The sequence below is a fragment of the Trachinotus anak genome, unplaced genomic scaffold (assembly GCF_046630095.1).
Source record: "Trachinotus anak isolate AG129_WGS33_773 ecotype Australia unplaced genomic scaffold, CSIRO_AGI_Tana_v1 ptg000024l, whole genome shotgun sequence".
NCBI classification, from domain to species: domain Eukaryota; kingdom Metazoa; phylum Chordata; class Actinopteri; order Carangiformes; family Carangidae; genus Trachinotus; species Trachinotus anak.
Genome location: NW_027273875.1, coordinates 9049518 through 9063479, shown reverse-complemented (window position 1 = coordinate 9063479; position 13962 = coordinate 9049518). Strand labels below are relative to the sequence as shown.

General features: G+C 40.9%; 1 protein-coding gene across 10 annotated transcripts in view; it reads left to right on the top strand.

Moving 5' to 3' along the window:
- The window catches only part of LOC139607759 (RNA-binding protein Musashi homolog 2), a 228074-nt gene that overhangs the window by 177229 nt on the left and 36883 nt on the right, over positions 1-13962 (top strand). For all 10 annotated transcript variants that reach the window (XM_071460933.1, XM_071460931.1, XM_071460932.1 and 7 more), the window contains one exon: positions 3780-3854. In XM_071460933.1, the coding sequence (XP_071317034.1) occupies positions 3780-3854 (75 nt within the window). The remainder of the gene's footprint in view (positions 1-3779; positions 3855-13962) is intronic.

Below are 13962 nucleotides of genomic sequence, written 5' to 3'. Positions count from 1 at the left end.
ATACACATTTGAGCCGGGGCGAGGTATGGGTGTACCAGATGGATAATTGATTTTAAAGTGAATCAGAACTGTTGAGCCATAAAATAGATACATTAGCATGCATATTAATAAGGCAAATAAGAGCACTAAGAGGCCACCACCAGGCCAGACACAATGGCAGGCTTCATTTAGTGAAATGGTACAAAAGACAGCATGTTTTCTCCTTTTTTCTTCTTTCCTCCCACTCTCTTGTTTCAAAGTATTTGTAAACGTGCAAGAATTTCATGAGACAGTAGCCTAACTTAACATGTACCTTAATCCACTTTCCCGACACTTTTATATTCCTCTCGATGGCTCTCTCCTTACACACTTGGTCTGCATATCTGGCTGCAAATTCTTCATTTATAGTCACCATGTAAAACCCATTCTAATGCAGTACATCGGAGTAGCAAAATGGTTTTGCCATTTCAGAAAATGTTGAAATAAGGCAGTCTAAGGAGCTGCTGTATCTAAGCCAACAATTTCAGTTTGGCATTTATTCAGGTTGAAAGTAAGACAGTATCAAACACATAATATCCAATATTTTTCGGTCCGTGATAGCTTTTCATTGTATCATATCACAGGTCTTTTCAGACCAAACAAACAGTGAGGGCTTTTGTGAAAGCTATCCATCTGTAGCTTCCTAGTGATGACTTCTCATCAGTACCTAATGAGGATTTTTTTTCTTTTTTTTTTTTTTCCTGGTATAGCCTCTGTCCTACTTCATCCAGACCAGACCCCTCGTCGCCTATCTCAGTTGCATTTCTTTTTTGTCTGCGAGAGAGTGGAGAGGGTCTGGGAGAGGCATTTTCCCATTGGGTCAGGAATAAATTGAACTTTTTCATGGACAGCAAACACTGATTAGATATTTATGACCAAGGTCAACCTTTCTGATTCCAGCTGGCACAGGCTCTGAGGCATACAGAACAGAGCATCTACACACATGCTCACACACGCACACACGCACAAAGTCTACATACACTCATGCACATTCTCACCCACACAATATGTTTGCATGCAAAATATGTTTTGACACCTTCATTCTGTAGACTCAAGCATGCATGTGCATATGCAGCACCTCTGGACGAAATGTAGAAATTTCTTCCTTTGCAAAACTGCGATGTGCTACAGTATTTGCATTGTACAGTTAATTTTTCTAGTTGGTATTTATAAATGTCTCATCTAATTGTATTTACTATAAGCTCTATTAGTCTTCAGTTTCTGTAGGAATTTGCAGCCCAACATTTACAATGTAGACATTCAGGGGGTAATTTATCAGGCTTGTACACAACTAACGAGAAGTGAGGACACAGAAGCCTGAAAGAGGTTTCCAAGGTCAGTTTCTGAGGTGTAGCTTACACACAAGGAAGAAAGAGTTATCAAGGCTCCTGTGATTCATTCCTGGCCTAAAGGACTTCCTCTTATTAGGTAATTTAGTCCAGACTTATGGTTGAAGGTGATAATAGCTTGAGGAAAACAGATAAAGACTGAGACATATACCATAATTAGAGGGTTAATTATGTTTATATTACCTTCTGATGATGCTCAAATTCTCACCGACTTCTACACATAGCCTCACTCACTCACCCACCCACTCTACTCAAATTTCTTGTTTTGTCTGTATCCCACTTCCTATCTGCCTTCTCCCACACACCCCGTTTCTCAATATGTTGCCCACAGCTGCTTCTGTCTGAAAACTGTCCAGCTAATTAACTGGTGGGTCTGTGGTCGTAATAAGAATCATGACAGCAGATGAACAATACATCTGCTACTCTTAAATTTTTCTAATGACAATGGGTCCTCTTTGGGCCTCATAGCAACTCTCCATCCACCCGGGGACTGTACAGCTTCTGAACAAGTCCGTAACCTCTCACTTTGACTTTGGTTTACAGATGACGAATCGTGATTACATTTTCAGTCCTCACCAAGTTTTCTAATTTTGTGGCTGTGGTTAAATTTAGCCTTTAATTATATAAAACGTATCCCTTACTAACTATCATTGGTTTCTAGCACTGGTAAATCACAGATGTTACAGACACACACGACTTACATGCATGATCACTCATTAAAATGTTGATATAACTGATCATAAAGTCATGTACTGCATATAGGACCTTATAAACACACAGTCATACATAGATAAATCAAATATATTTATAAAATCATTAAATTCTTCATGCTAATATACCACTTGTTTATATAATCTAAAATTGTAAATTATAAAATATTACTGATTGGGCCTTTTTAAGAGACAAATAATTTTATGAAGCAGACGACTCAAACTGTCGTTGAAAATTTAAAATACGTCCACATACAGATGTAAAGTAAAAGACTTTTGTGGTGAGTGGGATTAGAAATACAATAAATTCATTTAATCATTAGTGTAATAGTAATAACTGAGAAAAGTTAAAGCAAGGTGCTTTAACTCTCTCTTGATGTTGGTGTACTCACTGAGGTAGTTTCTGATTATTTAAACACATTGAACACAGAGCTATGATTCCCGTAGAGCAGTGGTCGCCCTGGTAACTCTTGAGATAGCTACTATAGATAACAAGTTAATTACTGGTCAAACCTTGTTAAACCAGTGGGGGGAAAAAATCACAGCAAACCACAAGTGAATGCCACGCTGGAGGTGTAAATGTGAAGCAGCTATCACTTCCTTCCCCGTGGCTCCTTTTTTAACAAACTGCATGTAGACGTATTAACACATGAACCTTTCTGCTATGCTGAAGACACACAGAACATAAACAGACGCCAACGTCATTTCAAGGCACCTGCTATAAAATGTTATTACACTGGGCTATAAAAATGCCTGAGAGCTTATGGTTGAATAAAAAATGGAAATGAATTAGACGGTAAAGAACCAAGAGCAGTGGCCTACTATTTGTTCAGGAGCTTAATGCTTTGGTTTCCAAGTATTTACCAGGTCTTGGTGCCCAGCCATAATGAAGAATACATGAAGATGGAACTGGTAAACGTTCTGTCAATTAGGCGCTCTCAGGCTCATCCTGCCGTAGCTTTAAAAAAACGTGCTCAGTTTAAAGAAGGAGGAGATTGTGTTCAATATTGTCAAGACTCACAATTTAAATCACCAGGTCTGCTTCTCTGGAACGAGAATTATTTTACCATCCAGGCCCAATTTTTATAGTTGTGGCCTTGACTCTTGTAGGTTATAAAACCATTTTACTCACTAAATTAATTGGCGGATATCTCACAAAGCCGTGGTGCCCTTAAAACAAGCAGCAAGAGCAGCATGATCAAGATTAGAGGCTTGTGTAATTGAGTGTAATTGTTTGTTGTCAAACTGCACACACAGCAAATGATTTTCAGTTGACAATCTACCATCAACATCATGAGCTGTAAATACGTGCCACCTTTTTATTAGGCTTGAAGCATAAAAATAAATCTCTTCTTGCTTATTGCAGTTCTTCAAACAACGCAAGCTAAGATTACACATAATAGACCCAAGACTTTTTATATGCAAAGTATTATTCCAAAATGTGGAATGGTAGTCCTAACTATTTAGGTATATTCATATTGCATTTGGAGTACTGAAGTGTTATATTTTAAATAACATTAAAATTTGCTTGACAAGATGTGAACACTTTGATAGTAGTTTTAACGCCAGTCTTTCAAGGTGTATATCCCGATGTTTGCCTCTGTGTGTCCTTGTGCAATACCGATATCACATTTGTATACAAGATATACATTATTTGTAGTCCCCCTCTCATCTATCTATATCTCTTTCTTCTCTATCAAAGGTTACCCTAATATTGTGGCAACGTACGGCCGTGGATACACTGGATTCGCGCCGAGCTACAGCTACCAGTTCCCTGGTGAGTTAAAGGCTTTCTTAAAATATCAGTGTTGCAGCTGATTTCTGTTACGCACCCTCAAGCAGCACAATCAGACACTCATGCCCAAACACCAACACACACACACACACACACAAACACACACAGAGACGCTCATCAATATACACGTCAGTCTTCAAGTAATCTTCAGGGTTATAAGTATGTTACGTGTGTGGATTTCTAAACCTATTTTGAAAGCTGACTTGTAGTGAAGTAAATTGCTTACTCCTTTTTATCCCATACTTGAACACAACCATGACCACATGTCTAAAATGTGGAAAGTTCTTCGTCTTCCGTGGCCCAATGTATGCAAATTCATCTGTGGAGAAGCGGAAAAATAAGCAGCGCTTTGTGTAGGCAGATTTTTAAAATGGTGGTTCTTATAATGGAAAATGAATGAAGTCATTTTCTGCATTAAAAGTGTTGACTCAGAGTGCCGGCCACTTTAATGGGAGTCCAAATGGGAGGCGTGCAGTCTGGGGGTGAGCAGCTGTACCTGTCTGGTGCGAGAGGGGCCTTTGGCTCTGAGGGGGCCTCACTTAGACAGGCATCCCGTCAATTTCATGGTTTATTTAGGGACTTTGCACATACTTTGTTTGCCGTGCCAGATATTCCTTCCACTGATAAGATGGAATGGGAAATATCTGACAGCTGCTCAGATCTCTGTAATATCTTTGTGAAATAGATTCAGGAATGGTAAGACAGGAGGTCCAGCTGTGACCACCTGCAGATCACACATATGCTAGATTTATACTTGACCACAACATTATTTGACAGAAGAAAGGGAATAGCACCTACTCATCAATGTGGGTGAACATGAAAAGCATACAGATGTGGAAATCTAGCTATTTTTGTCTGTTTTGTTTAATGGCACATTAACCATTTACTGATTGGCATAAACATGAATCAAGAAGATCAAGAATGTGAAGAACTGACTGATTTAGAATTAGCCAAAACGAGTATTTATCAGACCTTCGTGTTGTGTAAAAGCGTCCTGTAAAGAAATTTGTATACTTGGTTCTACAGAAAGAGAGAGAAGAGTTTAAAGGCAAAGGGCTGATCAGTATTTTCTCTGTATAAGTAACTCTAGTTAAACATGGATTTTCAAAATGTTTACTATTTACAACAAATTAAGGGATATCACCTTCCCCGAGGCAGAATGTATGATCCTGTCCATGTTAAACTCAATTTAAAGAGTTTGATAAAGCTGTATGATTAAAACAGCCTCCTCTGGGCTCGCTCAACTCTTGACAGGGTAATTGGAATTTTTAATGTATGAATCAAACTCCCTGTCCAAATTAAATAACCTCAGGCCAAATATTGACTAGTGTCCTTCCTTACTAAGATGTGGAAGGCATCTTCAATTTCAGATCAAAGGCTTTTTTCCCCACTGTACACAACCTCGCTGTAACACTCCTATAAATAAATGGAGCTGGGACGAGGCCGGCTGGATCCAAGAGGTGTAAATTGTGGGCAGCATTTCAAGGCTTTTTTTTTTTTTTTTTTTATTCCCAGTAAACCTCAGGGGTCCACTGTTAACAGAAAAAAGTGGTTAGGCAATTGCTCAATTGTCAAGATAAAACAGTGATAAAGCATTGATCAGTGATGAAACACTGAATTAAGTACAAAAACTCAATAAGACATACACAGAAAAAGCGAAACCAGAGCTGACATCCCTGCAGTTCAAGTAGAAAACAGAATCTAAAAGAGATGTGAAATACACAGAACCTGAGTTGGGGGAAAAAAAAGCTTTCAGTGCAGCCAGTTTGACTCAAAACTGACACCAGCTCAACAGCTGTTTAACAGAATCTGACAATTTAGCACTCTGGTCCTTGTGGCACTCCCAATTAATTTCAACATGTGTTTGATATCGATCACACACAGTATTTTTCTGTGTCGGTATTTGTATGCCGTGACTTGCTTACAGAATTATTCCATCAGAGCCTGGGCGTCATTACTATTTAATGCACTTAGAGACCTTCACATATTACTGATGTAAATCAGATCATCCTCTATTTGTCAGAAACTTGTCCATACAAGTGAGCATCATCACAGCAAAGCCCCACAGAGCAAACTCAGACATGGTATCACTGGTATCTATTAGAGCTAGTCCTTATAAAATGATTGTGGCAGAGAGAAGAACAACTACTCAGAAATGGCTGAGTCACATAAAACCACACTGATATAGATGTAGTTATCTGTATCTACATATATATGAAGTCTGTCTGTTGTATTGTGTTTGTGTCTGGGGTTAGGGCTAACCCATGATAGCTATACTATGAGACTTCTGCTGACTGCTGAATGCGGTTCCCCAATCGATTTCTTTACATTACTTAAAATATGAAATCTACAAGTTTTCTGTTGCACTTCAAGGACAGAAATTTGGTTTATCACGAGTGCATAGAAGTCATCTTTGTGCATATATTAGTTAGTCATTGAATTGAATTGTTGAGCCTTTTCAGAACGCATTCATACTCAACAGAAAGAGGATTGTGGGAGAGACGTGTTTGATAAAGATGCCCTCTCTGATTTTTGCTGTTTTTAAATCCCGAGCTGTGTTTAATAAGCTGTAATCACACGCTGTTTACCTCGCTGCAGCATGGTCTCAGCATTCCGCTTAAGCTGAAGTTTAATTGAATTTCAAAGATGACGCTGCATACCACATGTGTAGTGACAATCAAGAAGACAGCAGTTTTTACCATTACCTCAGAATTACAAACAGTAAGGAGGTGTAGCAGATGATTAGCAACCTCCTGAAAACAACAACTCTTTTTGTTTGTTTCTATTCATCAGAGCCTTTCTTTGTGATAATAGCTACAGCCACTTGATTGTTTAAGTAACATCTCCTTTACATCCATGTGTTTGTTAGTTGGATAAGGCTCTTCTGTGAGACTTGTAACACACTGATACATCCTGACATATGGTAGTCATCCCTGTGCGATCCCACTGTGACAAAAAAAACATCAGAACATTTTCTCAGATTGTGCTAATGCACACACATGATTTTGATGGCAGTGGTATTGTCAGTGTCAAGTGAAAGCTGAGGGAACCGTAATGTATGCATGCAAATGTGACATGCGATATGTCAGTGCTGTCATGTTGTCGTTTTCTGTGAGGATGTACTGTAAACATCCCCGCTGTTTAAGATGAAGAGCCCATGGACATGTGCTGGAGGTTGTTACTGCCTTTACCTTCAAATAGCACCGGCCCCCTCAGACTGGTGGTGTAATGCTGCTGTCACCACGTGATTATCAAAAGGAAATAATGCTAATATCTTTGAATTTGGAGTCATAGCTGAGTCTCCATATTTATTTTTAGTCCCTGAACTAACCTCACTTTGAATTGAGCATCAGTTTTGCCTCATTTAGTGAAAAAGTGGATGCAGTAGTTAACAACATTTTACACCCATCCTACACTAGCATGTTACTTAAAGGGTCAGTTTACCCAAACTGCAACTGTCAAAGCATGGTTAGGTCTTTACCAGCTAACAGGTCATCACATATGCTAAAGGCCTTGGTGGGCAACACATCAAGGATGCAGCCCTAACCTGAAACCCGGGCGAGCTCGAGCGAGCATCCCGCCATCGCTCCACTCATCATCAGCAGTGCACTCAACTGCGTGGTACGACCAGCCCATTCAATTCCACTCCAGTCCTCGTGCTAACAACCGTGCACTGAGCTCAGTTGGTTTCAGTTCCTTTAGGTTAACAAATAGACCCAGACAGAAACTAAACCAAAAATACTTCAGGCATGAGGGTTATCATTTATTCTCCTTCATGGTCTCAAACAAATGACTTGCACTCTCCACAGCAGACCGCTCTCCTCTCTTCTTCCCCACTCTCACACGGCATTTTCCCCCAGGCTGGCTAATTTTAGGTAACACCTGCACTCTTGAGAATGACAACAAATCAAAATGATGAATAACAACCTTGTGACCATGTCACAAACCAAAACATGTTCTACCTTACATCTACTGGTGTCTAGCCATGAGGATTATTTTGGTTTTATTTGCCTAGATTTTGCAATATCAGCCTCTGAGATGTGTCCTGTTGCAACATACACTTAAATTAAAGTTGTAATCAGTGAATTTTGCCACTCACCAAGAGAGAAAATATCTTTATTTGTGGTTTTGCAGTTTAACCTTTTACAGCTTCTGCACTTTTACTATATTCAGCTGGATGCAATAATAAATACACTGTTACAGTGAGAAGACAACATTGGCAGGTATCCTCTATAACACTGTCAGATAGCTTTAGAGTGATGTCAGGGTGGTACATATCTCTGAGTGTAGGTATCAGTATCACTTAGGCTGAGCTAAGGTAGGTAGTTGACATGTCAGTCATGTAGCTTCAGTTTATTTTCAGGGATTGAATCTGCAGACAACTTTCTGTGAAGACACAGCTGTAGAATCACAGTGCACCTCAATAAGGACTTGTTGTTTATGTGACGTTGAATTGATTTAAACTGACAAAGTTTTCATTCTTCAGTCTCATACATAATCATTCATTCCTACTCTATCACTTTGTTCACGATTGAAGTAACTAATAATGTTCTTTATTGGCAGATGAGGCAAGAATCAAAGTATGAAAATGCGGCAGTACAGGACTAGTCTTAAGCGATCAGACTTCAGAGCTAACATTTATCAGGCTACAAAGAGCAAACTAAAATTGAAATGATCTTTGAATTAAAATGAGCTACAGAAGGACCTCGCTTTGCCTCTCTCAGACATTAAAGAGCACACCATTCCCCAGGTACCTCAGTTAAAAACAGTTAGCAGTCAGCACAGATTTTCAGATTTCAGCTTCAAAAGGGGAGAAATTTTAAAGTTTGGTTGACACTGAGATTCTTATGTTTTGGTAGTAAGAGTGAGGAATTTATTTGCCCCGTTCTTAGCTGACTCACTTTTGCTGTGCTGCATCTGGTAAATTTATTTAATCAACCACAATTTCTGCCACCTAGAGCGAAGCTATATCCATCTCACTCTTTCAAATATTTGCACCATGTCTACTTTCTTCATTCCACCTGAGTAGAGGTTACAAAATACATAATCACACAAGCCCACAGGATAATAACATGTTTTGCTTTACATTTTTATAAGTGGATACCTAATGGATTAGATAGGCTGCTGTATTCTTTTTACCGAAAATGCAGCCGAGAGTATGGCTCGAAACTGTGAAAGCCTGAGCTGACAAGGCATGAGGAACATTACTGTACATTATTCTCGTTTTTATGCAGCAGTCTAATTAGCATTAGTTAGCTGATAAATGTGCTATTGTATTATTCAACTTGTAGCGCCCAGGGGAACATCCCAAGATGTGCTACATTCAAGGCATGAGGTGTCTCGTCTGGAGGACCTAACATGATTAAGGCACTGAAAGCCACGTTCAAAGAAGTATCCTATGTGCACTGAGCTTTACAGTACACTGAACTGTTGTCTCACTTGTCTTAGATTACCTCAGGGTAAGGCTGTATGCAGTGAAAGATTCTTTTGTTTACTGTGGATATTAAAATGCAAATGGCGAGGACGAAAATAGTTTTTAGCAATAACTGCAAGTTTATGCACTGTAGTTTATGTACAGTATAGTTTCTGCTAATGGTAGCAGCAAATGTGGAAGAAGAAATAAGAATCGGTTTAAGAATGGTAGTATAGTCTATTGTGTGCATGATGTATGCATGAATAAGAAGCTTGTCCGTATGAGCAAAATGTAATTAAAAAAAGAAAATGGTGTATGCATGTGTGCATAATGCATGTGAATAAGCTGGAGAAGTGAACATCAAAAGCAGGGATACACCCCTCATACATTCATATTGTACTTTCTATTGTTAACCAGTCTTGTATCAGTTCCTTTCATTACGCGCACATGAATGCACAGTTGAACGCACACACACACACACACACAACACACACAGAAAAGGCTGTATTCATAGAAGGACTGAGATTCAGGAGCTGTGTATGACGGGACTTCAGAGAGCTTCTCTCCACTCTCCCGTATTCTTGTGCGACTTGCTGCCTCCACAGCCGTGCCCTCAGAGCCTCCCCTGGCATAAATGACCATTATGGCTCCATTAGGGCTGCTACCAGGAGGTCATTATGCTACACTGAAAAACCAGGGATGAAGATGTTAGTGGGGTCCCATCAGGGGAGAGACGCAGGCTGAGTGAGAGAAAGACATAACACTCAGTCATCCAGCTACTCCAGATGTCATGACAGACAAACAGCAGTTCAGGTCCAGTGAGTCAGACTCTTAAGTAGTAAGAGAACGGAGGAAAAGGATGATTAAGGAGGGGAGAGGGCAGCAGTAAGTGCAGCAAGGATGCAATGAGGACAGAGGGGCGGGTAGTTTTAGGTTACCAGTTATCTTAACACTAGGGAGATGAACTGCCCATGCTTTTTCTAAGAACATCCTGAATCTTGTGTCTGTTTCTCACAGCACACTATAATAACTAGTGTTTGTGTATGTGTGTGCAGTGTTTTGATTGGGTTTTCCAACTGTTTGTCTTGTCTTGTTGCCAAATCCTCTCCTTGTCACACGCTTCATCTGTGTCAGATCTGTTTCCCTGGCAGATATGACGTGTGGGATGGCACTATGGTAGTCTCCATCCCTCTGTATCGCAAACTCCACCAACCAACCATGCCTAAGACACAACAGCACCCTCCATCATACCTACCTGACAAGAAAATGACATTTCAAAAGCCTTAAACGGGCATGAGTAGATTTCTCTTTCAGGCCACTAAATGAGAATCTGCAGGGTGACCTGGTTGGTTTAAGTTGTTTTTATTCAAGTTATTTAACCTCTACTTGCTTAAGGCCTAGTACATCTGGCTGAAATGCATACTGTATATTTATGTACAATCCAAAGGCATATGCAAGGAAACAAGTTACATTGTCAGAATCTAGAGACACTAGTGTTGCTCTATACAACTGTAAGTAACAGTGGAAGCCAGGGCGCTGACCTTTTGACCCCCCCCCCCTTTCCTGTAGGTGAAGTGTGCTGTCCTCTCAGCAGGTGGCATACAGGGAAAGAGAGCTGCTGACCTGTGCAACTAGTATGATAGTTACTGCTCCTGAGGGCTGCATGACCCAAGAAAGTGGGGCAGAGCCAACCAAGCGTATGATAAATGCACCAGAGGTCACACCAGGGCATTGGCCTGAAACATCATTTAGCCTTCCAGGGTTTAGCAATTGTCTTCTGTTGGGAGATGGAAATGTGTTGACATGGACTATATAGAGCTTTGAACAAAGATGGATTCTACAAGTTCAGTGGCCCAAGACAGAGAATATGGTGGATGTGTGGTGATGTAGTTGCATCCTGTGTATACAGCAGATCAGTCAGGTCCTGGTCAACAGTGGGCTGATGTTGAGTCCCCGTGGTCGGTGTTTTACAGTCTATTTCTCTGATATAGAATGTATTTTGCAGGGTTATGCAAGAGGATATTTTGATGGAGAAAGTAGAGTCCAGAGTACTAGAGCGGAGCTATGTCTGGATTATTTTTTTCACATTATCTTCACACCGGCGACAGCCAGAGTTGTAGGCATATTGTATTCAGGTTGTGTGTCCATCTGTATGTACGTATCTTGGTCTCATTCTCGTGGACACAATATCTCAGTAACACCTCGACGGAGCTTCTTCAAGCTTGGCACAAATGTCCGCTAGGACTCAAGGATTAACTGATTAGGTTTTGGTGGTCATAGGTCAAAGGTCACAGTAACCTCACAGAACACTTTTTAGCCATTGCTCAAGATTTCACACAGCAATTATGACAAAATTTCACACAAATGGTTAATATTTGCTGTGACTCTGGACAAACGGTGATGTAATCTCAAACTAGCCTGAGTGGCGGAGGCATACAACCACAAGGCGGTGATTCTAGTTTTTTTTCTTACTTGGTTTTTGGATATGCCAAACAATTACAAACAAAAGTCCTGATAAGCAACAAGAGCAAAAATCTCTGATGAAGAGCAAAAGTGATCACAGGAAAGAACGAGCATGACTATTTTAACATGATGTTAATGCAAGTCATTGCCTCCAGTAGCTCCTTTTCATAGGAAAAGCCCTCAGGCGTAGAAGACTTTGACTGTGACAGTTTATCACAGTGAGGAATCAAAGACAAACTGAAAATGTATTTACGTCAAACTGGAGTCAAACTATTACAACTCTGCTTCATTCTTTCAACATAATTGACTGTAGCCTTGTGAAGACCCAGAGAAGACACCACTGTATCAACTTTGACTAATTAAAAGTGTGGAAGAGGCCTTTTCAAACTTTCTGTCCAATGAAACTCCCCTCTTGCTGGCCATAGTTCATTAACTCCTGCGTGGATGATAATGTAGTTTTGGACACCAAGCACAGACATTATCAAGTACTCAGATATCTAATATTTCCCTTGTCAGTACACAACTTGGCTGCAGTATTGGAGCAGGTGGAAAGAATCACTGGCTTGAGGCTGATGAGGAGCTTACCTGTGTCATGGGTGCATGCCACATTGTCTTGCATGAGACAGATCCCACTGTTTGTGTTTTTACTGCTCTCATGAGACGTGGCAGTGGCGCACACAGCGGTGCTGTTGGTAGAGCAAATTTCTATTGAACTAGAGTTACACAGCAGATTGTCCCTTAGATACTGTGACCATGTCTCTATAAGCTGGGTGAGCTGTGACCCCAGCAAGTGGTCCCACAGGCCAGAGTGAGTGCTACAGGGTTGGAAGCAGATGGCCCTCCTGATGCCACACTGACTCACAGATTGGCTTTAATTGCCAAGGCTGATCATTTGCCCAATGAGTCTGTGGAGGCCAGGGCACTCCATGAGTCGCAGGCCTTAAAATAGGGCCTGACGAGGAGCGTTGTGATCTCATACGCTTGAACGACCATGCACAGCACATCTTTGTCTCACACACTCGGACGCTCACACACACACACACACACACACACACACACACACAGAGGCATAAAACTGACAAAATCAAAGACTCTTCAAGGCTGCCTATGAAGGCAAAAGAGGTGGAGAGACTTTACCAGCGGCCTCTCTCTGCTTTCCTGTCTGCCTCTCTGACTCACTGTCTCCACAGCAATGCTGACTGCAAATACACACACATACACACATACACACACTATCACACATCTCTCTGACCTCCCCAGGCCATGACTCCGTGCCCAGTGACAGCAGTGTGTGTGTGCTGCTGTGACGTCAGTGGACAGCACAGTATGTCACGCCCTGTCTACTTCTGTATGTGCAGTCGTAGAGCTAGACTGTTCCCAGATCGGCTTTGTTCTGTATTAAGCGCCCTCAAATTTGTTTTTATGTACATGTGCTTTTCTGTCAATATAAGCTACCACTGTGCTGTTTGTGCTTTACAGCAGCACCGGATGGATTCAACAGGTGTAGCAGCACCATGGGCCGCAGCAGCTATGGGCCCAGTGGTTCTCTTTATTACTGTTTTGTGGTATGCCTTTACTTGTCTGCGTAGTGGCAGTGTTTACTGGTCTGTCTGCATACTCACAAGCACACAAGTCAGGTCACGTTCATATGAACCTGTGTGTCCCACTCAGATGTGTGCGCACCTGTCTCCGCAAACCCAGCTAGTGCACTCTGACACAGGCAGCGCTGAAAGGCTGGCTATTTCCTGAAAGTGGAAGAGAAGGCTCACCTCATTTGCCCAGGTCTTAACTCACCTTAGGACAGCAGACACACTGAAGGTGAGGCATGGCAGGCAAAAACATGCACTGGTTAGTTTTGAGATTTTGGGCTATTTTGCTTCCAGAATGTGTCTTCTTCCAGACTAGTGGACAGAATATACATGTAGGTGTTTATTTTGTCTTTGCATCTGTAAATTTCACCTAAATTCACTATTGTAACACAGCATGTCTGCACCATGTCATCCCATGATAAAGCTCTTTTTCTCTCCTGCAGTGTTATCAGATCCAAACATGATCATTTCCACTTTACACACACTTGTCTGTAAATCGAGGTTTCCAATAAAAATGTATGGAATTTTACAATTCATAACTTTAAAGGCTGTTTTCTTAAAATTAGTTTTTTCTCACACTCTGAGACAGAAATCTGGGCCTCAGTAGCACTACATACACCAAAGT